At 42.7% G+C, this 21,941-nt stretch overlaps 1 protein-coding gene across 1 annotated transcript in view; it reads right to left on the bottom strand.

Moving 5' to 3' along the window:
- Positions 1–21,941, bottom strand: part of GALNT14 (polypeptide N-acetylgalactosaminyltransferase 14) — a 3,768,866-nt gene that overhangs the window by 265,752 nt on the left and 3,481,173 nt on the right. Inside the window, exon 14 of the mRNA XM_044058899.1 lies at positions 6,787–6,906. Coding sequence (XP_043914834.1) covers positions 6,787–6,906 — 120 coding nt within the window. The remainder of the gene's footprint in view (positions 1–6,786; positions 6,907–21,941) is intronic.

Raw genomic sequence — 21,941 nt, 5'->3', positions numbered from 1 at the left:
TGAAGAAAGCTGTTGTGGTTGTACTATCCAAAGACAGTAAAGACTATTTAAATCCAGTTTCATATAGACCAATTTCAATTTTGAAACATGATTATAAAGTGTTTATGTCTTTACTTACTAAGAGAATGGCTAAGGTGTTACCAATACTGACAGATTTGGGCCAGTGTTGTTTTGTGGAGGGGAGGCAAGCATTTGACAACATTAACAGAATGGTGATCCAGAGGGAAGCAGAGTGCAAGAAGAGCCCAACATTGCTGGTGGGTTTTGATGCAGAGAAGGCATATGATAGAGTTTGCTGAGATACTATAAGTAGGACAATGGCAGTATTTGTGGTTTCTGACAGAAAAATTGGGTTAATTAGAAAGACATGCCAAGGAGCAAGAATCATGGTGGGAGGGTTCCTCCCTGCAAGCTGTGCTTGAACAGAGGAACACAGCAGGCATGTCCTAATTCCCCTTTGTTATTTGCCTTATTGTTAGACTTTAGGAAAGAAAATAAGGGACTTGCAAATCCATGGGTACAACTGGCATAGCACTCAGGAATAATTAGTCTTATCTGCAGATTAGAGACCATATGGCATAATGGTTAAGGTCTTCGTCTCCCATGCACAAGGTACAAAGTTCAATACTGACCTCCGTCCAATGTCTATTTGGAGTTTGCATGTTCTCCCTGTGTCTTTGTGGGATTTCTCTTAAGTCTGAAGAACATGCTGAGTGTTTCCATCTCAAACCCACCACTGAATGGAGCTGTGGGCAGCAGCACAGACTCTACTTGGTGCCCTATATGGTGAAGAGTTGTACAGATCAACCGCTTTGAGCATCTACCGTGGTGTGTAGTATCCTCAAGATAGGAGAACACGGATCACAGACTGTGCGTTGTGGCAGAGCTAGCCGCTCGATGGTGTAAAACTATGGGTCTAGGTGATTTGGTTATATTGACCCCAAAATGGGCATGGGTAGTTACCATTGATAAGTGGATTGACCGGTGATAAGTGGGTTGAGGACCCGGCCTACTCTGACCTACACCAGGACCCTTGCTAATGGTGGGAGGGGTATATGTGCCCCTATTGGCCAGTGTGTGCCTGTCATAAAGCCCAGAAGCCCTGGCCCAATAAGCTACTGGCTGGCTGGTGTCTAGTTGCCCAGCTTGGGTTACCTGGTATAGCTCTGTTGAGCAAAAGCTGGACATAAAACCAACCAACTTGCCAAACATGAACTGAGAATTGCTACGCTTAATGTAGTTTCACTCACAGGATGCAGCTTGGAAGTGGATAACATGATGACAGGGAGGAGGGTAGACATCCTATGTATCCAAGAGATGAGATGGATGGGCAATGCAGCAAAGGCACTTGGCTTGGGATCCAGACTCTACTACTCAGGAGGGGGACAGGCTAGAAATGATGTAGGAATTGTCATGAGAGAGAAGCTTCAGAAGGCAGTGAGGGATATCATCAGAATTAATGACTGACTCATGGTAATCAGACTCCAGTGAAATGACAGGGCAGTATTCATAATCTCAGGCTATGTCCCAAAGTGGGGTTGTGATTGTGAGTAAAAGAGTGTATTCAAACAGCAGTTACAGGACCTACTAGATAAAGCAGGACAACATGAATTGGTGTTGCTAATGGATGCACATATCAGGACAGACAGAACAGGATATGAGGACTGCCTGGGTCCACATGGGTGGGGCAACAGGAACAAAGAAGGAGAAGCCATTCTAGACTTCTGTCTGGCAAATGGCTTGATAGTAGCCAACACATGGTTCAGAAAGAGAGTCACAAGATCACATACAAGAGTAGCAAACATGTAACTCAGGCAGACTTCCTCCTAGTAAGGAAAAGGCACTGGGGAGAATCCATGACAGCAGAGTCATCCCCAATGAAACAGTCAGCCCACATCATAAACCACTAGTTGCCACAATTAGCTGCAAACAGTGGTCAGGGAAAGCTCTAATGTCAACAGAGACCAGGCTGAAGACCTGAAAGTTGACTGGAGAGAAAGTACAACAGCTCAAGGAATTACTCAGGGATCTAGCACCCCAAGAAGAGGAAGAAATAGGTGGATTTGAGCAAGAGTGGCTGCGCCTAAAAACAGCATGTGTTAGGACTACAGAAAAGATATGTTGCCGAGCCAGGTATAGAAATAAGGTACATATGAAAAGCTGGCGGTGGAATGCAGAAGTCCAGAAAGTCATCAAAAGAAGAAAGAGCCCAGGAAGAAGTGGGAGACAGAAAAGACTGATCCGATAAGGAAGGACTAGTGGTTGGCTAACAAAGAAGCTAAGAAAGAAGTTGCAATAGCAAAGAATATGGTATCAGAGCAACTCTACCAGTTTCTCGAAAGTGACTCAGTAAGTGGCACAAAGAAACTATATTGGGTTGTATGGCAAAGACAGAAAGATAAAGAAGATAGTCAGACACCCTTCATAAGGGATGCCAGCAACAACTTGCTCACCTCACCAGTCCACAGGACATCAAAGGCAGATAGAAGCAGTATTTCCAGCAGCTTCTGAATGAAGAAACCCCCACAGAAGCTATACTGCCCCAGAAACAGCCTATGATGAGAGAAGAAGAGGACCCCACCCTAGCAGAAGTAAGGACAGCACTAAGGAAGATGAAGTCACGGAAAGGAGCAGACTCAGATGAGGTCACAGCAGATATGATAAAGATGCCGGGTGAGATAGGGGAGAAATGGCTCCTGAGGGTACTAATAGCAGTGTGGAGAGAAAGGTGTATCCCAGCTGACTGAAGAATAAGCATACTCATGCCAGTGTACAAGAACAAAGGGGACATCCACAACTGTGGGCAGTAGAGAGGCATCAAACTCCTGTCACATTGCATGAAAGTTCTGGAGAGGGTGATTGATAGATGGATATGCAGAACAGTAGAATTTAAGATGGGAGATAAGCAGTTCAGATTCAAGTCAGGATGCATCATAATTGACCCGATGTTTGCAATGAGACAGATACTTGAGGAAAAAGCTAGAGATGAGGAGAGAGTCCAACTAGGCATTCCTAGACTAGGAGAAAGCATATGACAAGGTCCCAAGAAAGCTGATCTGGGCAGTACTGAGGTGGTTTGAAGTCCCAGAAACATTAGTAGAATTAGTGCAGGCTATGTGCAAGGACCTAATGGCTCAAGTACAAACAGTGTTTGGCCTCACTGAGGGGTTCCCAGTGGGAGTGGGTGTACACCAGGGTTCAGCTCTGAGCCCACTGCTGTTCATACTGGTGATGGACTACATTAGCAAACAGGTTGAAGGGGACAGATCAACAAAGTTGCTGTATGCAGATGATGTGGCATTACAGGCAGACTCTGAGCTACAACTTCAGCAAAGGAGAGAAGAATGAAATGCAAAACTGAAGGCACATGGGATGAAACTAAGCACAGATAAGATGGTGGTAATGGCAGCAAACTGGGGACATCAGAAGAAGCTGAGAATGGAGATAGAAGGGAAGATAGTGGAACAGGAAACAGCTTCAAGTATCTGGGAGGGGTGGTTGAGGAGAAGAGAAGTCTAAATGAAGAGCTCAAAGCTAGAATCAGAGGGGCTGTAGCCAGCTGGCATAGCATGTCAGGTGTAGTCTATGACAGAAGAATGCCAAAGAAGCTGAAAAGTAATGTATATAAGACAGTGGTGTGACCAGTACTACTGTATGGTACAGAGTAAAGGCAGAACAGTTGAAGAAGCTAGACGTGATGGAAATGAAGGGCCTGAGAAGGGTGGTAGGATGCACACTGTGGGACAGATGAAGAAATGAGGACATAAGAGCAGAAGCTAAAATAGCTCCAATTGCAGAAAAGATCAAAGAGAACAGCTTATGATGGTCTGGACACATGCAGAAAAGCAGAAGGCAATCTGGTGAGGAAGATTTGGGACAGACACGAAGAAAGTAAGAGGAAGCGAGGATGTCCAGCAAAAAGATGGATGGATTGTGTGAAAGAAGATTTGCAACAGTCAGGCATAAGTGTTGAAGCAGGCAGGAGTGTGGCACTGAATCAAGAGAGATGGCGACATGGCTAACATGATACCCCGACCCCATGTAGAGAAAATAGGAAAAAAGGGGCTGATGATGATGATGATATTACTTTGTATTTCATAAATCAAAAAAGGATATGTCAGTGTTGTAGAACATTTCAAGACAGTTTCAAGTTTTTTCAGGATATAAAAAAAAATAATAATAAAAATAAAGACAAAATAATGGCAAACTATATCCCCATATATGAATTGGTTAAGCAATACACATATTTATGGGGACATAATATGATGAAGTTTTTAAGTATATGGATTAAAAAAGATTCTATAATGGCAGTTTAGTATATGTGCGAAGAGACTAAACAAAAGGTAAAACAAAAATTGAGAAGTTAGAAGTTCTTGGCTATGGATATACATAATAAAGAACAATTAGTGAAAATAATTTAATTCCCTTTAATATTATATACAATTCAAGCATATTTTAATCAGCCAGAGGAGTAGCTGTGGATCATTATTGATAAAGAATTGAAAAAAATGTATTTGGGAAGGATAGAAGGCAAGAACTAAGTGGTATACGTTCATTTTCCCCACAGAGCAAGGTGATTTGAGATTGCCAAACATGAATTTATATTTTAGAGTTATGCAGTTCAGAATAAGAAGCACAACAAAGGCATAAGACTAAATATCAAACTGGAAAGAAATTATGTTAAAACAGGAGGGGTGGAGTTCACAAAATAAGGAAAGAGTAGGATTTTGGATGTAGGCCCTTAACGAGAATAATAACAACAATAACAAATATTATATTTATAAAGTAGCAGAAAGTATTATGAGAACTAAACCAACATGGAAATTGAAAAAAAAGGGAGATTTTACCAACAGCAATAACTGCAAGTACAGGAACAGGAACAGAAAACAGACAAGCGGGAGCTAGTGTTTTTGGATAAAGTTAGCAAAGGGACCAGGTATTGGGAGCAAATAACTTGGGGGGGGTTCATACATTAGGATGAGGCCAAGAAGAAGTTTGGACTGTGGGTTGGAGACAGCCTTCCCTACCAGGGACTGATAACAGAGTATACACAAACAGAAATGGATAGGGGGTGTTAAAGGAAAGACCACCTTTTTTGAGTTTATAGTTGAGTCTGGAACAGAAACTGCTGTAAAAAATGGGTAAGTATTGAGGCATATAAAATAATGCATGATAACTATATGAATCAGCCAGATGAGGTTAGAAAAGACTGGGATATGAAAACAGAAAGGCAATATAGAAAGGAAAAAAATTGAGAATATCTGTATGGCTCCCAAGCATACTACAAAATCTAGATGGTTTAGGATTTTTCCATGAAAGTATTTGCATATATATTTTATGCCCCAAATAGACTTCAGAGAATTCTTCTACAGATGGAAAGTAATTGTTGGAGGTATAATGGGAAAGAGAGGGGTAGTTAGCAGCATATATTCTGAGAATACAACAAGTCTGTAAGTTTTAAAAAATTCTCTACTGGGTACTTCGTCAGAAATGTTGAGGGAGGAAATTATTGCAACTAAGGAAATTATTCTTTTGAACTGGGATATAAAAAATGAATTACCTAGATATAGTAAAGCCTGTCTACATTTAATGCTGTTGGCTGCCAAATAAACAAATACAAGAAAATGGAAGTCAAAATTTAGACCAACTGTAACAGAATTACTGAATGTTGTAAAGGAGATGAAATAATTGAAGGTGGGATCTTTAGAAAGGGGAAGGAACAAACTACGTAGAAATAAACGGAACATATGAGAACAATACATATAGAATAATGTTCAGGAGGAAGGAGGAAAGACTTCCAGTAATCTATGCGATGTTAAATTGAATATTAATTGTTAAGAAAGAAACCATATATGCATAATGCAATGAAAAGGGAAAATATTTGCAATGGCTTGTTTTCTCTTTTATACCTGTATGTGTAATCATGTCATTGTGTAATATGTAAAGTTAATAAAGGTATTGAAAATTAAAAAAAAAATGCTTATAAATAAGCAATACTAAAAATGCAAATGACAGCATTCAGGCCATAGATTGTTTCCAGTTAAATCGAGAAGAAGGAAACTGACCAGTTACTAAGCATTCTTGGAAGCAGCACAGTGACACTAACAACTGATGTTCACTGCTGTGAGCTACAGCTCCCATATTATGAATGGAAGTTTCTCCAGTAACAACATATACGTTGTGAAACAAGCATGCCTATCACCAAATGATAGAGGAAAGTCTACATTCCTGTTAAAGCACTAAAAAACATCTCACTGCTTTCTGCAGTACAGCATAAAAGGGCAAGATAAACATACAACCTTTCCATAACCTGTCATTTGCATTCTGTTGTTTGCAATGTAAATTTCAGTACTTCAGACATTTGAAAACCTATGCTCAGTAACTTACACGTGAAGTACCCTCATTTATACAGTAGCAGAACTCCCCATTTCCCCATCTTTTCTCTTTGACGAGGAAGAAACAGCTTTTCTGGCATATTTTCCTTTCCTGTTGCATTCTCCTGGCATTTTCCCTATTTTAGACATGGTATGCTTTTCACAGAATGTATACCCTGCAGAGCAAATAGGTATTACTTAAATGACTACATTTTCCATTGCCAACATGCTGCAGTTTTTAACATACTAGTACATATCAACGCACAACTTGGTTATAGCATTACTGTTGAAAAGAGGCCTATTTTTACTGCCTTACTCTATCTCAGTCAACAAAGAAAATAAATGAGGGAACGAATGAATGAATGAATAAATAAATAAATAATCCTTGCAATGGACAGAAGACATATTTTACCTGTGCTCCATTTTCTTCACTGCATGCAGCCAATACCACCTGCGATCCTGGGTAAAGTGTTAGTACAGACAGACACAGCTGCGTTTGTTGAAGTTGCTGCTTATGTGTGTATAACCATTCCTTCAGAAACAAAAAGGGAGGAATACATTTTACAAAACAGTCAAAGATCCGTTTTGTTCAGCATTTATTATTGCCAGTACGAAATATTAAATGTTTAATAGTCAGTGTTTAATAGTGTTTGAAAAAGTGAAATATTGTGCATATTATCCTTGACATGATTTGGAGGTCAGTCATATAGCCAAACACCTGGCAATGAAGGTACTGTAATGTAACCATCTTTAGTTCCTTAGCTTGTGTTACTGTTATCTTCAGAGATATTTGCAGAGAGTAAGCAATAGTCCAGTTTTAGGTAGGCAGTTCAATAACCTTACTTATACAGACTGGACAAGGTTTATGTGTGTGCTACACAATACCACATCTGACTATTTTCTCATAGAAATATAGGGGTGTGTTTTACTGGCAGTGTGTGCTGTATTTCTGATGACATGTAACCAAGGTCCCATGTAACAGTCCCGGTGACATGGCTGTCCTGCTTGGTGTCCACAGACAATCTATAGAACAGTCCAATGTATTATTCACATTCATAAAAGTGCATTCTTTATTAAAGAGCATGACTGTACAACAGAAATACAATAAATATAAATAAGAAGCAAAACATAAGAAAACTCTCCACAGAAAATAAGGGAAATCTCCCTCACCACTGAAAAAGAAGTTGTTCCCATCTAAACATTACAGAGTAACAACATTGAAGGCAGATTGCAAAAGAATTTATGCTCAAGTAGCACTCCATCTTAGCTTTCCAGCCTGCATAAATAGAGGTGATTCTAAAAGAAGGCCTTGGCAATTCTTCTACAGCGTGAGAGAATAAAGAAATTTGGAAACAATCCAGGGTGCTGCTGAATGTGTGCCCGATTCCAAGACAGTTCAGTATTTCTATACCTCAGCTTCAGAGCTAAGGCCATTGTACTAAGTGAACAGCTTCAGAGCTGGAGTTACAGAGAGCTTCCCCTGTATGCCAGGCATGTACCTGCAGGCACTGCAAGGAAAATGTTCCTGTGCTTGCAGTTCTACAGCTGATGTACAAGGGAAGCATGCTTTAATGTTGACATGGTATGCAGCACTGCATGCCAGCAACAGCATGCATGCATGCACGCACAATTTAATAATAAAACTAACTGCTGATCCTTTCATAAAAAGGGGGGTGACTTTAAAATCATAACAGAGTAGTAAATGTTTTGCTGCACAGATTTGTACATACATACATCTCCTGCCAACTTTTGTATCTCAGCCATAATACTAGAGGCATGATAATATTTTCCCTGCAATACGTGCAGTACTACAGCTGGCATGCATGTAGCACTGAGGTGTTGAGTTGCTTCAAAGTACACACATGGCGAGTCAGTGGGCTTGGAATGTGTCTGACTACACCAGGAACAGGTGATGTGATTCATAACTACGAAATGGTCATGAAATGCATTACTAATTATTGCCATAGCTGGCAGTTTAGGTCTGAATGATTAAGGCTATGGGGTGTTAATAAGTTTTATCCTGTAGTTCTGGGTTTGATTCCTTCAATTTCCATTTGCTGACTCTGTGACTCTGAAAAAATCATTTAAACAGAAATGCACCTGGTCACCCCTTAAAAGGGACACATGCCCAGTGGACTTACTTAGTTAACAAATAAATCAAATATAAATATTAAATTTAAAAATAGTATGACTTTTTTGTGCAGCATTCTTACTGTAGTTTAACAGTTTCTGTGGCATACACCAATTCCTCCGTCTCTAAGTTATCCTAGGGGCATGTCACTTTAAGGGGATTTGTGTATCATTACATCATGGCAGAAGTTCTCCATCAATACACCACACCCTTTTGGAAATCGGCCACAAACATGCATTCTAAACCTTCTCTCGGGAAACAAAACACACCTGCTGATACAAAAGATTACAGAAGTGCTGCATTCATTAATGATCCAGCACACACATTTTACATACATGTTTTTCTTGTTATAGCCAGTAGAACAAAAAGCAAGTATATTTTAAGCTTGCCTTGCACTTTTTGAACTGTATTTTGCTTAATTGCTGCTTCATTTTTGCTGTTTTTACAGGTGTGGCTGTTTTTTCTGCACTTTGAATTTCTAGTACTTCTGTATTTCATAACACATGCTAGATTCAGATTTGCTGAATCTAGGCTGTTTGGTATTACTTGAGCACTAAAACCAGCCATCCTACCTTAAGAAGGCCCTCCTGCACCCTTGTGGCAAAAGTGTGTAGCCTAGAACCCATCTGAGTTGGGGATTGCTGGAAAAAGGCTCAGTTTTGGGCTTTCCTCTTGTTTCATTTGTGTTATAACTGTTTAACTTCACTTGTGTTTAAGCCCCAAATACACAAATTCCCTATACAGCCACTTAAACAAATGTATTGACTCAGCTGTACCCAACAGGAAAAAAATAGGTCTTCCTGATAAAACAAGCAACTCTGGTGAACTGCAAGTACAAGTAAGCTATACAACAAAAGAAAGAAACTGATGTCTAAGAACAGACGGGAACTTACTCAATAGAGGAAGAATGCCCTCCACAGCTTGAACAAGCAAATCATTTATCTTATATATATATATATATATATATATATATATATATATATATATATATATCATTATTTATCTAAGGACAGCTAAGAGTCTAAATTAGCATCCCTAGCTAAAGATAGTCATAAGGCATTCTTTAGTTACATCCAAAACCTAAAAGAGAATGCCCAGCTGTGTGCCGAACTTATAGTGGATGGTGCCACTCACACTGAACCTGAGGAAATTGTCAACCTGCTGGCTGACAGATTTGGCAATAACTTCAACCCACTTGTCCCCACCAAACATACCCCAAAGCATTTCTGACAGCAGTTCTCTATTTAGTATCCCCAAAGAACAGGTCATACAAGCACTCTCCAAGGCCAAAAACATGGCCACTACACAACCAGATAACATCCCAGGCTACTTACTAAACAATCTAGAACAAGACCTAGCAGAACCACTTGGCACACTCGTTATCCACTCCCTGAGAACTGGTTTTGTTTTGGCAGAGTGGAGAACAGCAACAGTAATCCCCTTCCACAACAGGGGTCCATTAACTGACCCTGGGAATTAAGACCCATAAGCCTAACCATCCTTATCTGCATGGCCATGGAAAGAATCATCATGGACCTTATCCACAAGGACATAGGTGACCTTCAAACCCTTGAACCAACCCAGTTTGGTTTCATCAATGGTAGATCTTGCTTATTAAACTTAATGGACTTTGAGAATGTCACCAAAGCTCTGGATGAGGGCAAAACAGTACATAACACCTGTCTTGTTTTAGCCAAGGCCTTTGACACAATCCCCCATTTAGTTAACATAGAGAAACTCTCCTAGCTGGGGATTAACCTATACATTACTAAATGGGTAGCAGATGGCTCACCAACAGAGTGCACACTGTCAAAGTTGGGGAGTCCAACTCCACCAGTAGACCAGTTAACAGTGGGGTACAACAAGGATCTGTGCTGGAGTCTCTACTGTTTGGAATCTATTTCTCTGAAGTCCAGACAAAGGTAGACGGCCTGTGGCTTACCATGTTTGCAGATCACTGTAAACTGAGCGCAATCATAGAGTCCCCCAATGATGTTAACATATTACAGAAAGGACTGACACAGACAAATGATTGCAGCCAAACTCATGGACTAAAACTTAATACAAAAAATGCCTCATTAGCCCATCTGGCAAAGAAGTAGCCCCTGCTAATTATGATATAGATAGCACCCCCACTAATCTCAAACTCAGTGATGCAAGACTTGGGAACAGAGATTGATATCAATCTAAGCTTTGATCACCATGTGTCTGTAGTGATAAGAAAAGCATTCTACATTGCACATCTCGTGAATAAGGGCATTGCATCCAAGACCAGGGAAGTTAAAGATCCATTGTACTCGTCCATTATCAGACCACAAATTGAGTACAATGGTCCCTTCTGTATGTACTTTACCGGACACCTGCAGCAACTGGAGAGACCACAGAGGTTTCTAACCAAGAGAATCCAGGGCCTCCAAAACATGCAGTACATGTAAAGACTAAAAGTTCTGTAACTGTACTCTGTATCATACAGCCTGCTGCGGCAACCTGTGCCTGGCCTATAGAGCAGTCTTGGATCCTGCCCTAACAGAAATGTTGCACATCTGCAAATCAAATGGGACAAGAATAATTCACTCCAGAGATCTCACCCTAGTCTGTGACATTAAAAGAACATGCTGGAAAAACAGATATATCTCCCAGTGATTGCCGCTGCTCTGAAATAAGCCCACACTCCAGGTGAAGTAGAGCTCCTCAATGTCCTTATTCAAGCACAGCCTTGACAACTGGATGGGTAACCGTAAATTTATCCTGAGGGGGGCACCTAAGTCCCTCATGGACAGTGGCAGTTGGTGCTGTCACAGAATTACTCTGCTAACAAAGACCAGCTAAGTGTGGTCAATAAGGGTACTCAGGTTATTACATGGCTAGGCTTGTAAAGGCTCTAGGGCCATTAGCCTAGTAACCTCCTATGAACCTATGAACCTACAAAACTGCAAATAAACATGAACAGAATGATTTATCTACAGCAAGAAGAATGTAAAGCCAGAACCTGTCACATCTGGTAGTCCAAATCACATTGCCTGCCACAATCAGAATCATCCAAATTGAAACATGATAGCACCCTAAGCCATCTCCATTCCTGCAAACCTCTAAGTAAATGCTTCCCAAAGTCAGACTTTTTCCCAAACCTGTTAGCCTTTATTTGGACTGATGTATTTTTAAAACACAGTTTACTCATATTGCCTTGCAACTGACATTAATTAGACTGCAACATCATTAGCAATAACACTGAACTGGATACACTCTTTGAAATTTTAATTCTCAAACCTGATTGTTATATGAAACAATCACATTTGTATTGTAGTGACACTCCTAATCAACTGCAACCAGGCTTTCCCTCATTTATAACATTCATGTGCATATTTCATTACTTTGGCTGGGAAGCCTGGTGTTTCAGTACCAGTTGTCCCTGTGGAGAGGATAGATGAGACTCCAGATGAAGAGATGGCAAGACTGCAGACTGAGGATCCGAAAGAAAGGGAACCATCTATGTTGTGGAAGCAGACAAGGCTCTCTCCATGGCCTCAAAAGCAGAACCTCTTTGAGAAGAAGAGGAAAGTACAGTTGTGTACACTTACCATAAATGTAGATGTTTGAGTGTATTCACTGTTGCAGTCATTACATTTGGGTAACCTTCTGGCAGGTAGCCCTCAGTTGGCCTGATTAACAATGTCTTGGGTCCTGCGTCGGTTGCTGTCCCTTCTTCCATGATGTCAGGTCATCAGGGGTATAAAACATGCAGCCAACGCCATTACATCAGTTTTTCTTGCCCCAGATGTCAGGTGCTCCCCAAATGGGGAGCAAAAAAATACATATATATATGTATTTTTACACATATATTATATATATGTATATATATATATATATATATATATATATATATATATATATATATATATATATATATAAAATAAGAAACACAAAAACAAACCTCCAAACAAAAGCAAATACACCAAAAAGGCTTTTAAGCATAGTAAAAGAAAGAAGAGGTATAGCAAAAGAAAAACAGGGGGCTGGAGGGATGGTAACCAGGACTGCAATAGTGAATACACTCGAACATCTACATTTATGGTAAGTGTACACAACTGTACTATGTATCGTGTTTCACTGTTGCAGTCATTATATTTGGGTAGATTCCCAAAGCTAAGGTTGGGAGGATGGATTTATACAGCATTAGGACCAGCTACAAGGCCCTGCAAAATAGCAGTGGCAAAGCCAGCTCTGGATTTAGAGAAAATTGGTAAGTGATAATGCTTGGTGAAAGTATGAAATGAACTCCACGTAGCAGCTTCTAGAATATCCCTGGTAGGAACACCTCTGAGAAAGGGTGCTGAAGTAGATGCAGCCCTGGTGGAATGAGATCTGATCCCCTGGGGGATTGGTTTTCCATGGTGCTTATAACAGAAATTAATACAATGGCTTATCCATTTAGAAATGGTTTGCTTTGAAATAGCCTTCCCCTCTGCCCCTGCAGCAAATGCTACCAACAGTTGTTCAGATTTTCTTTGAGATTTAGTCCTGTCCAAGTAGAATCTAAGTTGTCTGAGTACATCCAATGAATGCAGAATCTGCTCTCCCTTGTTCTGTGGTTTGGGAAAGAAAGTTGGCAAATGAATGGACTGATTAAGATCCACACTGGATAACACCTTGGTCCTGAATGACACCCTGTCCGCATGAAAGATGATGAAAGGCTCCACTGCCATAAGGGCCTGTAATTCAGATATCCTTCTAACTGAAGTGATTGCTAAAAGGAAGGCTGTTTTCCAGGAAATAAATTTTAAGTCTGCAGTTGCAGCTGGCGTGAAAGGAGGTAGAGTGAGTTTCTCTAATACAAAGTTAAGGTCCCAGGCAGGGGTTGGAGCTCTCCTGGGTGGTCTCAAGTTTTTGGCCCCTCTGAGATACTGCTTTAGAAGAGGATGAGAGAAGAGGGAGGGGTCTGTGTTGTAATTAGCTGAAATGGTGAAGGCATGGATTTTTATGGAAGAAAAAGACAGGTCCTTATGAAGCATCTCAGTTAAGTATTGCAACATCTGAGGTAAATTGGGCACTGCTGTGCTCATCCCTTGAGATTGATTCCAGGCACAGAATCTTTTCCATTTGTCAGCATAAGCTATTCTAGTACTACGTCTTCTTGCCTCCAAAATGACATCCATCACAGGTTTACTGAGGGATGCTAAGGGTGAATTTAAGTGATTAGCCAAGCTGCAAGATTCAATGTTTGGAGCTGAGGGTGCAGAATTTGGTTCTCCTGGTGAGACAGTAAGGAAGGCGGCTGAGGCAGGTGCCACAGAAAAAAGTGTGACACACTGCGCAAGAGTGGGTACCAGTGTTGGCGAGGCCAGTCTGGAGTAATCAAAATCATTTTTGGTTTGTCCTGTTTGACTTTTAGTAGAACTTTAGAGACAAAGGCAGAGGGGGAAAGGCGTAGACTGATAGGTTTTTCCAGCTAAAGGACAGAGCATCCACCTTCCAGGCTTTTTTTGTGATGAGTTCTTGTGCAAAATTTGTCCAACTGGTAGTTCTGGGCTGAGGCAAACAGATCTATGTCTGGGCTCCCCCATTTGCATGCCAACATGTTGAAAATCCGTGGTTCCAGTTTCCATTCTTGTGGCTCCATGAGATTTCTGCTTAGTTCGTCTCCCAGAACATTCTGCTTTCCTGGCAGGAATTGAGCTTGTAGTTGTACTTGGTAGCTCCAGGCTGCCATGGCTAGTCTGCAGAGGGGGTAGGAATGTGTACCTCCCATGCTTGTTTATGTACCACATAACCATGGTGTTGTCCGTCTTTATCAGTAATTGTCCTGGATGAAGGTAGTCCTTGAAGGCTGTCAGTGCATTCTGTTCAGCTAGCATTTCTTTTTGATTGATATGAAGGTGCATTTGATTTGGGCTCCATTTGCCCTGAATGCACTTCCCTGCCAAATGAGGCCCCCATGCATAGTCTGATGCATCTGTAGTTAGGGTTTGGGCAGCAGGAGGTGGTGTGAATGGCAGTCCCTTGTTTTGGTGGCAGGCCTCTGCCCACCATAGGAACTCTAAGCGCAGGCAAGGTATGATAGGAATCATTGTTTCCAGGCTGTGACAATGTTGACTCCATAAACTTTTTAAGTACCACTGAAGTTTCCTCATATGCAGTCTTGCATATGGAATTAAAAGAATGCATGAGGCCATGAACCCCAAGACTTGCAGTATTTGCTGTGCAGATAGCAGGATTTTTGTGGCCACCTGTTTGAAGTAAGTCACAAAATGAATTTGCTTTTCTGGCGTAAGGAAAGCCATCTGGGCAGTTGCATTCAAGCGTGCACCCAGGAATGTAATTTTTGAGAAGGTACCAGTTGAGATTTCTTTTTGTTTATGGTGTACCCTAGAAAGGTTAGCACTCTTTTTACAAACGCCAGATGTTTTAGAAGAATGGCCTGTTTTTTTGCCTGAATTAGACAATCATCCAAGTATGGATATATCTGAATATTTCTTTGCCTGCAAAATGCAATTACTGGAGCCAGACACTTTGTGAATACCCTGGGTGCAGTAGACAAACCATAGGGCAGTGCAGAGGACTGATAATGCATGCAGCCTGCTTTGAAGAGTAGGAATCTTCTGCAAGGTTCCCCGATTGGGATATGCAGGTAAGCCCTTTTAGGTCAAGAGTTGCTAACCAGGCATCCTTGCCTAGCATAGGAAGTAACTGTTGAAGAGTCAGCATCTTGAATTTTGGAATGTCCAGAAAGGTGTTTTGAGTAAACAGGTAAAGAATTGGACACCATGATTTGTCTTTTCTTGGTACCAGGAAAAGTCTGGAATAGAAACCTTGTCCCTTTTCCTCTTCTGGTACTAGCTGAATAGCCCCAATGTTTACGAGGGAAAGTACTTGTTTCTGAGCCTCTGCCCACTGATTTGGGGGCAGGTCTGGCCACCCGTTTGGAGTTGGCAGTGTGTGGAAATGAAATCTGTATCCCTGGGACACGATATTTAAAACCCATTTGTCCTGAGTTATAAGTTGCCAGTTTCTTGAATGAAGAGCCAGTTTTCCCCTCAAAGGGGCGGCTAAGAGGTAAGTGCTTGGTAATTTCAAAGGGAAGTCATTGAGACTGTTTACCATAGGGTGGTGCCTTGTTAATTCCAGATTTGGAAGTGGAAGCACCCCATTGCTTAGTTCTGAAAGTCCCTTGGGACTGAAGCCTGGTGGTTTTGGAATGTCTGGGTTTGGCCGTAGTGGTTCTGGAAGGAGCTGGAAAGGACCAGTTCTTAGTAGGCCAATGCCTACTAAATCTAAGAGGTTGCACTTGTAAGAAATCTTTCACAGTTTGCATAGATTTAGCTTTATCTTCCACCAAATAAGCGGTCCTGCTGTAAAGGAGCATCAAAAAGTTTTGCTTTAACATGATCAGGCAGAAATTGCTCATTAAGCCAAGCATGCCTTCTAAGCACAGACCCAGTAACAGCAGCCCTACAAGAGGCCTCTAAGGAATCAAAACCACATTGCAAAGTATGTTTGCCAACTCGTTCAGCTGAATGCAATAAATCCTGCAAATCTTTATTCTCCACACAGTCAGAAATCAACATCATTTTCTGTTTAAGCAGTCCCATGATATGCTGTTGATATTTTAGCATATGGTATTGACAGTTTAAAGCCCTAATTGCTAAGGTTGCAGAAGTATAAACCTTTTTACCCCATCTATCCAGCACCCTGGAGTCTCTATCAGAAGGGGTAGGATTTTTAGCAGTAGAAACCTTAATGCCCTTGATCCCTGAGAAATGGTTTCAGGGTCCGCAACAGGATTTTTGAACAGGAATTTGTGGGACTTAGGAACCCTGTAGTACCTGTCTGGTTTGCTAGGGGCTGGAGGCAAGGAATCATGGGCCATACTGGATTCTGAAAACACATCATCAACAATATCTAGTACAGGAGGTATAGCCAAAGGCCTATGCTGAGGAAGATGAAGGAAATCCCTAAGCCTCTTTTTGGATTCAGAAAAATCCTGACTTTCCCAGTGCAAATGCTCTTTTAAGGTATTTAAAGTTTCCCCAAAAGAGAAATCCTCAGGTGGAGAAGCAAAGGGAATGGAATCTTCTGCATCAGAGTCCTCATAAGTAGGAATGGACAAATCCAGATCATTAGAAGAGTCAGAAGAAACAGAGTCCTGTTCAGAAGATTCATAGTCAAGTTCAATCCTAGGCCTCTTTGAAGGGGGGGTTGACTACCCCTGATTAGAGTAATTAAATCTTCAGCCATTTTGATCATTTGTTTTTTAGGCATAGGGGCCTGAACATGTGGCCTGGGCGCCAGTTTTTTTAGACACAGGTCAAGATTTAGGCCTTAGCACTGAAGTTGGAGTCAGTTTAATATACAAATCTGTAGGTCTGAATACACCCTCAGAAGCCAGTGCCTGCTCAGCGGATCTGGACCCATCCAAGGTAGAGACATCCGTTGGTTCCATATGTGAAGCATCTTGCGGCATACCACACTCCAAATGGGTCTCAGTAGAGGCCTGCGAATCAGAAGTAGCAGGTATCAGGGGCTGAGAAATCACCTCAGTGAGTACCGGCAAACGGCTTAGAGGAAGCATCATCGGCAGTTTTGGACCTCAACGGCCTGTCTCTGTCTTTTTCTTTGCATTTTTTCGGTATTCCGGTAGGTAGTCAGATGGCTAACCAATGTCATTTCTGGATAATTAAACCGAGAACCGAAATATTTTGAAGCAAAAATGTACCAACGATGGATAGTGCGCTGATTAAATAAAGCTCAAAAACCGACAGCAAGGTACATTGTGGTCAGGGCCTAGGCAAAGAATACAGTACAAATGAAATTCCTTATGAGGTATTTGCTTCCCACAAGTAATACAATTATTAACTTTTACTGACATCGGTAAGGAGCAAGAAAAAGTTCCCCAATGGGGTACTTAGCTTTAAGTTGAAGACTTTGGTTCTGAAACTCGAAAACGAAAATTTCAGAAGTCAGCTGACTGGCACTTGCGAACTGCTTCTGCTTCGGGCACCGTGCAGCAAGAAAGACTGATGTAATGGCATCGGCTGCATGTTTTATACCCCTGACGACCTGACGTCATGGAAGAAGGGACAGCAACCGACGCAGGACCCAAGACTTTGTTAATCAGGCCGACTGAGGGCAACCTGCCAGCAGATTACCCAAATGTAATGACTGCAACAGTGAAACATGATGAACTTTTAGTTATGTACTTACCATAACTTTAGATGTTTGGGATCCATCTCGCCTACATTCTGTACTGATGGGTTCGGAGCCGATCCTCGGCTCCAACTCAGCACGCTATACTATAGAGCGAAGTCTCTAACTGGCTGAGCTATTCTATATCCCAGGATGCACCACCACCAATTCCCCAGATCTTGTTTGTCCGCACACATGCACCCACACATGCACTGCTGATATAACATTGCCAGATGTTTCAAGATGAAACGGTCGAACTTGAACCGTACGGTCTCTTCTGGTCTCCAAGGCAGGGGGAAGGAGGGTGGTATTGGAATGGGAGATGGATCCCAAACATCTAAAGTTATAATACATAACTAAAAGATGTTATGTGATCCTATCTCGCCTACATTCTGTACTGATGGGACAGCGTCCCTAGCACCTGATTCCTGGGTGGTTCACTGGAAAACACTCCTGAGAACTGTGGAACCGAAGGAAGCTCACCCCTGAGATGCCACATCCAATTTGTAATGGGAAATAAAGGTGTGAGGAGAGGACCAGGTAGCTGCAGCACAAATGTCACTAATGGCAAGCTTAGAATGAAAAGCTGTTGAAGTAGCCATAGCCCTTGTAGAATGAGCTTTAACAGTGGTTGTAAGCTCTCTATTAGAAAGAAAATAAATATGACTGATACAGTCTCTGATCCACTTGGCAATAGTGACCTTCGTGATGGCTTTGCCCAATCTATTGTCTGAAAAGGACACAAATAACTGATCTGTTTTCCGTGTTTGGTGTGTCCTATCTAAGTAGAAACGCAATTGTCTGTGAACATCTAATGAATGGAAGATATATTCTGCTCTGTCTGAGTAATTGGGGAAGAAAACTGGAAGTTCCAAAGACTGTTGAAGACAGAAACTAGAACAAACTTTGGGAACAAAAGATGGATTAGGTCTAAGGAATACTCTATCCTTGTGAAAAACCAGGTACGGCGGTTTGACACATAGGGCTTGAAGTTCTGAAACTCTTCTGGCTGATGTAATAGCCACCAAAAAAGCAGTTTTCCAGGAAAGAAATTTCAAGTCAGAAGTTGCTGCCAGTTCGAAGGGGGAAGAGGTCAAGGCACCTAATACGAAACTGAGATCTCATGGCGGAGCAGGATGAGAAACTGGAGGACGTAGCAGCCCAGCACCTTTCATGAAGGCTTTACACAACTTATTGCTCATCAAAGGTGGGTCTATACTTTCATGAAAATTAGAAATAGCTGCTAATTGAACCTTAATGGTAGAGACCGAAGAACCTTGATTGAATAGGGAAGCTAAAAATTTCAAAACGTCCACCACCGGGGCAGTAATGGGATCTAATCCCTGGAGTTGGGCCCAAATGGTGAATCTCTTCCATTTACTATTATACATCTTCTTAGTCGAATTCTTGTGGGCCGAGGACAAGATATGTATAACGTCTGAGTCCAAAACCTGGTTCCTGACTATAGTCGGAAGTGGAGGAGCCAAGCTGTTAACTTCAGAGAGTGAAGGGACTGGTGGAGCTGTCCCGACTGGTGGATCAAGAGATCTGGAACCTGGTCCAGGAACCATGGACCGTCCAGTGCGTATTTCCGAAGAAATGACAGCCAGACTTGACGAGGCCAGTATGGGGCAATTAAAATCATCTTGCACTGCAAGTGAATCGCCTTCTGGATCACCCTGGGGAGAAGGGGAACCGGTGGGAAGGCGTATAGTAAGCCGGTGGGCCAAGCTTGGACTAGGGCATCCTTGGGAACCCCCCCCGGAACCAGGGTAAGAGAAAAGAACTGTAGACATTTCGTGTTGAGGGGAGTTGCAAAGAGGTCGCAACAAGGAGTTCCCCATCTTCTAAAGATCTGAAATAGTACTCTGTCGTTCAGAGACCACTCGTGCGGGGAAAGAATGGTTCTGCTCAGTCTGTCAGCTATCACATTGGATCTCCCCGGAATGTGTGTTGCTACCAAGAAATGGTTGGTTGCAACAGCCCAATTCCATACTTTCATGGCCTCTCTGCAAAGAGGGTAGGACCTGGTTCCTCCCTGCTTGTTCAGATACCAGACTACTGACATGTTGTCGGACTGAATGGCAATCATACCTTGGGGGAGGTAGTTGTGTAATGCTTGAAGCGATAGAAGCACTGCCCTCATTTCCAGTATGTTGATGTGGGGAACTCGGGTGCCACTTGCCTTGAACTGACCTGCCCAGGTAATGTCCCCCCCACCCCGTATGGGAGGCGTCCGTAGTCAAAGTGGCCACTGGAGGAGGAAGAACGAAGGGTCGCCTCTGATCCACGTTGGAGGAGATCAGCCACCGACGGAGGTCCTGTTTGCGTCTCCGTGATTATAATTTGGTGACTGAGAGGAGCTCTGATACGACCACTGGACCCGACAGGAGCCACTGGAGAATCCTCATGTGTAATCTTGCTAAGGGACCAGGAGAACGGTAGCCGACATGGAACCCAACAGTTGTAGGACCATCCTTGCTGGGGCTCGGCATTTGAGGAGCAATGCTCGGACTTGAGATTGTAATGTTTTTATTCTCTCTGTAGGAAGAAAGACCCGCATTTGCTTTGAGTCTATCTCTACCCCGATAAACCGTATATGCTGAGATGGCAGCAACACAGACTTTGCCCAATTGAAGGTGATTCCTAGGGAGGTTCCTAGAGATATAGTGGCTGCTAGGTTCTGTAATAGTAGATGCCTGGAGGTGGCAGTTAGGAGCCAGTCGTCTAGATACGGAAACACCTGGAATCCTAGACTCCTCAGGTGAGCAGTCACCACCGCCAAACATTTGGTGAACACCCTGGGGGCTGTGGTGAGACCAAAGGGCAGTGCGCAGAACTGGAAATGACTGTCTCCCAGTTTGAAGCACAGATGTCTCCTGGACGCCTGATTTACCTGAATGTGATAATAGGCATCCTTGAGATCTATGGAGCACATCCAAACACCTTTCTCCAGTAGCGGGAGAATGGATTGTAAGGTGACCATCCGGAACTTGGACTTCTTGACTGATCGATTCAGGTTGCTAAGATCCAAAATGGGCCTCAAGTCCCTGGTCTTTTTTGGCACCAAAAAGAATTTTGAGTAAGTCCCTAATCCGGTCTGGTCTACGGGGACGGGTTGGATGACTCCTTTTTGAAGCAGCTTTGAAATTTCGACGGCTGCAATATCCCGTTGACTGGGTGGCGGGTCCGGGATTTTCCTGGATGGAGGGGGGGTGTGTGAAAAGGGAATGACGTAACCTCCGGCGATGATTCGGAGCACCCATTGGTCCTGAGTGATACTCTCCCAGGCCTTTAGGTGCCTCGAAAAACGACCCCCGACTGGCTCCGGAGCTGCGCAGTCGGGCAATCCTTCAGGGATGCTGAGAGGTTGAAGAGCCACGAAAGGACTCATGGTCTCCAGTGTTGCGGGGGCCTCTGCCGCCTCTGGGACGGCATCTTCCTGAAAAATTTCCCCCTCCTCTGCCTCTAGAAGGGATCGTCCTGCTGTGAGGGTAATTCTTCTGAGATTTACGGAACCACATTTTCCCTCCTCTTTTAGCCTTGGGATAAGGCCGAAAGGGAGAGGAAAACTGTGCCCCTACGGCAGACAAAGTCTTACCCTCTTGTTCACAGCGAGTCAAGGTGTCCTTTACCTTGGGTCCAAACAAAGAGGACCCATCAAAGGGAGCGTCGGCAAAGGAAGACTTGAAGTTCTCCACAAAATGACACAGGCGGAGCCAGGCTTGTCTCCGTGAAACGCGCCCGTACCACGCCGCTCTTTCTGCCCTCGGCTGCATACGAAATGAGCCTCATGGACGAGTTCGATATCGACGATAGGGTAGCCAACTGAGAGCTAACCGTCTGGGCCAACTGCTCAGGCAGGTTACCAGAGAGGGTATCTGAGTTCCTTGATCAGGTCCCTCTGGAAGTCTAGTGAAGTGAGGTAATTCAGAGACCTTAATGTAAAGGCTGCTGAAGAGGTGCGCTTCCCGTGCAGTCCATGCTCCTAGACTCCTTATTAGGAGGATGAACGGACGTCAAAGCCTCTGCCACATCTTGCTGGCAGATAGCAGGGTTTTTGTGGCCACCTGTTTGAAGTAAGTCACAAAATGAATTTGCTTTTCTGGCGTAAGGAAAGCCATCTGGGCAGTTGTATTCAAGCTTGCACCCAGGAATGTAATTTTTGAGAGGGTACCAGTTGAGATTTCTTTTTGTTTATGATGTACCCTAGAAAGGTTAGAAGTCTTTTTACAAACGCCAGATGTTTTAGAAGA

This window comes from Protopterus annectens, chromosome 1.part2, assembly GCF_019279795.1.
Source record: "Protopterus annectens isolate FY-2018-M chromosome 1.part2, PAN1.0, whole genome shotgun sequence".
Classification (NCBI taxonomy): Eukaryota; Metazoa; Chordata; order Ceratodontiformes; family Protopteridae; genus Protopterus; species Protopterus annectens.
This window is presented reverse-complemented; position numbering and strand designations above follow the sequence as displayed.